The sequence below is a fragment of the Atta colombica genome, unplaced genomic scaffold, assembly GCF_001594045.1.
Source record: "Atta colombica isolate Treedump-2 unplaced genomic scaffold, Acol1.0 scaffold33, whole genome shotgun sequence".
In the NCBI taxonomy this organism is placed as follows: domain Eukaryota; kingdom Metazoa; phylum Arthropoda; class Insecta; order Hymenoptera; family Formicidae; genus Atta; species Atta colombica.
Genome location: NW_017259437.1, coordinates 1,030,902 through 1,033,617, shown reverse-complemented (window position 1 = coordinate 1,033,617; position 2,716 = coordinate 1,030,902). Strand labels below are relative to the sequence as shown.

The following is a 2,716-nucleotide window of genomic DNA, read 5'->3' as shown; positions in this document are numbered from 1 at the left end:
TAAGAACTAAGCATATATGTGTAGTTAAAATGGATAATTATAACAAATACATATCATATTTTATTTCATAAGCTCACGAGAATAAGCTCGCCATGTAACTTTAGTATTAAGTGATATTTTGTTTCGACACAGATAATATAATTTTTATATGAATTACAACTCATATATATATATATATATAGTCGCTTACAAAAGCGTATCGTTTATGATCTTTAATAATAATAAATTTAATTAGTTTTCTATGTACGTGTACGTTAAATGCTCATTTTTTATGACACTAGAAATGGAACAAGTGACAACTTGATGTTTCGAGTTAATATTAGCAAAAAACTATTTCCAATTGTGATACATCGAAATATTTTTTCTATCAATTACATTTATACATTTATTAGTAAAAAATATTTTATATCAATTATATATAAGATTCTACAAAAATCGCAATCGTTGTATAATTACATTATATCTTTTTGAAGACATTAAAAAAAAATTAATTAATTAGTATTAATATTTTCAATGTTATTACACCAGTTCAAATAAGAATGCCACAAAAAGACAGTTCAAAAAAGTAGTTACATTGTATAATATCAATTAACATATTTTTTATAATTGTTTTAATAATGTATATTTAGACGCTATTTTAAGGAATATTTGTATGTTTGTAACTGTTGACACCAAAAAGTACACATACATTTCGATTAAGATAATATTTTTATTTACTTCTACATTGTATGTAAAAGAAAAATTTTATTTATAAATACATCTTATGTTATTCACAATTTCGCTGTTTTTTTCTATAACGAATAAAAAATACTTTTCATATACTCTTCTCAATAACTTTTTCGAATTTTATACTTATCGAGACAATATGTAGTTTTCGATTTAGAAGTTATTTTATTTTTTGCAATTGTCTATCAATTTTATAATAACATTTGAACCTAATGATATTGTGCTTTATACGAATAAAATACATCGCTGATACAATGTTACAAATCATACCATGTTTATGTTGTATGGCAATATCAGTGTAAATATTACTAAAAAAAGTATGTACAAAAGTAATAAGGCAGTAAAATGTCGCGTTAAAACTAAATTGATCATATGATTAATCCGGACGGTTTTAGCAGTCTTATTCTTAATATCTAGAGTTATAATCAACTAATTCAATATTAGTAAGAGATTCATAATTTTGTACTATAATATTAAAATGGAAAAAATAGTACAAATATATAGTACATTCTTTTATATAGTAGTAAAAATATATTTCTATAAAATATGTAATTTATTGATAAAATTTAGCTTAAAAGCCAGGGTAAATTACTGACTTACTGGAAGTTATTTCTTTTTATAAATATTAAAAATTTCCATCAATGATATTTAAAGATAGATATAAAAAGGCACTTGAATATTATGTAAAAAATTATAAAAATTGCAAAATTACATGTGTAAAACTACGATATTTATATATATTTGATTGTTGGAGTTTGCGTCTTTCCTGACGATGTGTAAAATAAGAAGAAGATTGAGTAAGTACAAGTGAATCTTGAACTGTAAAAATAATTACTGAAATCTACACTATCCAGTGAATAGATCTGTTAAGAATCTTTGGCTAGACTTTTTTAAACGACGAATACGTATCGAACAGTTGTTATTAGGCCGATTATTAAGAGAAGCCAATTTACATATTGATAGGGTGCTGAGTTACAACCGTCTTTGCTATTGCACGTACAGTATTCCATAAATATATTGTATGTTCCAGTTCGCATTAAGCAAAATCGCTCATCGCCTGCAATCCCTGGCTCGCCCATGTAAGCACAACTACGGAAATATCTCCATTCCCCATTAACTGTAAATGATATGAATTTATATAAAATATGAATTTATATAAAATACAGGGTGCAACAAAATAACACCTGTATACAACAAATTTATATTTTTGTATACTAGCTATATGGAACCATATAATGCTGTTATAAGTAAACAACCTTTTTGACGAATTTTACGGCACATCGTTGGTCTTACACCTGGTAAGTGCTCCAAGTCAGGTTCCTGCTTACAGTCTGTAATAGGCACTGTGGAATTATCAAATGGATCTGAGCACTTTGGATCCGAATCTGATCTACACACCCAACATTTGATTGAAAGGCCTAAAAAAATACAGACAAAATTCGAAAGTCCCAATTGCAAGTACATGCAACCCACAATATATCAAATATATTCTATTTAAATAGTAATATACTTATTCTGTGAAGTGCTTATTTTTGTAAAGTGGAGGTTAGGAATATGTTTGGAAAATAAAATTTTATAGTAATTATACACAAATCTCTGTAGGAACATCGACTGCGTTATATACATACGCGCAATATATTTGCAATCTTGATATTTAAAAGTTAATGTAAAAATATTAAATAAAACTTAAATATTTTTCTGATTTAATATACCTTCTTGGACGCAGCAAAGGAAGAGCAATGCTGTTATGAGAAAGGAAAAGCGGATTCCAATGGCCATTTCGAAAAAAGCTTGAACTTTTTAACTTTTTACTTTGCGAAAACTTTTCACGACAAAAAAATATTCACTTTCAAATATTCTTTATGTATTCTATATGTCCACGCCTATAATTGACACAACTGACCGCGCGTTGCGCTGGCCCTCCGATTATACCGAGTGACTCAGAAATAAGTGAATCAGAACAAATTAAACTCGCTAAATCTTAGATAAC

General features: G+C 27.1%; 1 protein-coding gene across 1 annotated transcript; it reads right to left on the bottom strand.

Moving 5' to 3' along the window:
* Positions 1 to 1,479: 1,479 nt before the first annotated feature.
* LOC108690538 lies at positions 1,480 to 2,551 on the bottom strand. Its single transcript, XM_018197878.1, has 3 exons — positions 2,439 to 2,551; positions 1,983 to 2,144; positions 1,480 to 1,843 (listed from the first exon to the last, which is right to left on the bottom strand). Exons 1-3 carry the CDS (start codon positions 2,503 to 2,505, stop codon positions 1,617 to 1,619), a joined length of 456 nt encoding a protein of 151 aa, XP_018053367.1. The 5' UTR covers positions 2,506 to 2,551; the 3' UTR covers positions 1,480 to 1,616.
* Between the last annotated feature and the right edge of the window lie 165 nt (positions 2,552 to 2,716).

Coding starts and splice junctions, on each gene's coding strand:
- LOC108690538 (XM_018197878.1), bottom strand. CDS start 2,505: ATGGCCATTGGAATCCGCTTTTCCTTTCTCATAACAGCATTGCTCTTC. Junction 2,145..2,438: donor CCTTTGCTGCGTCCAAGAAG/GTATATTAAATC, acceptor GTATTTTTTTAG/GCCTTTCAATCAAATGTTGG. Junction 1,844..1,982: donor CCGTAAAATTCGTCAAAAAG/GTTGTTTACTTA, acceptor TATCATTTACAG/TTAATGGGGAATGGAGATAT.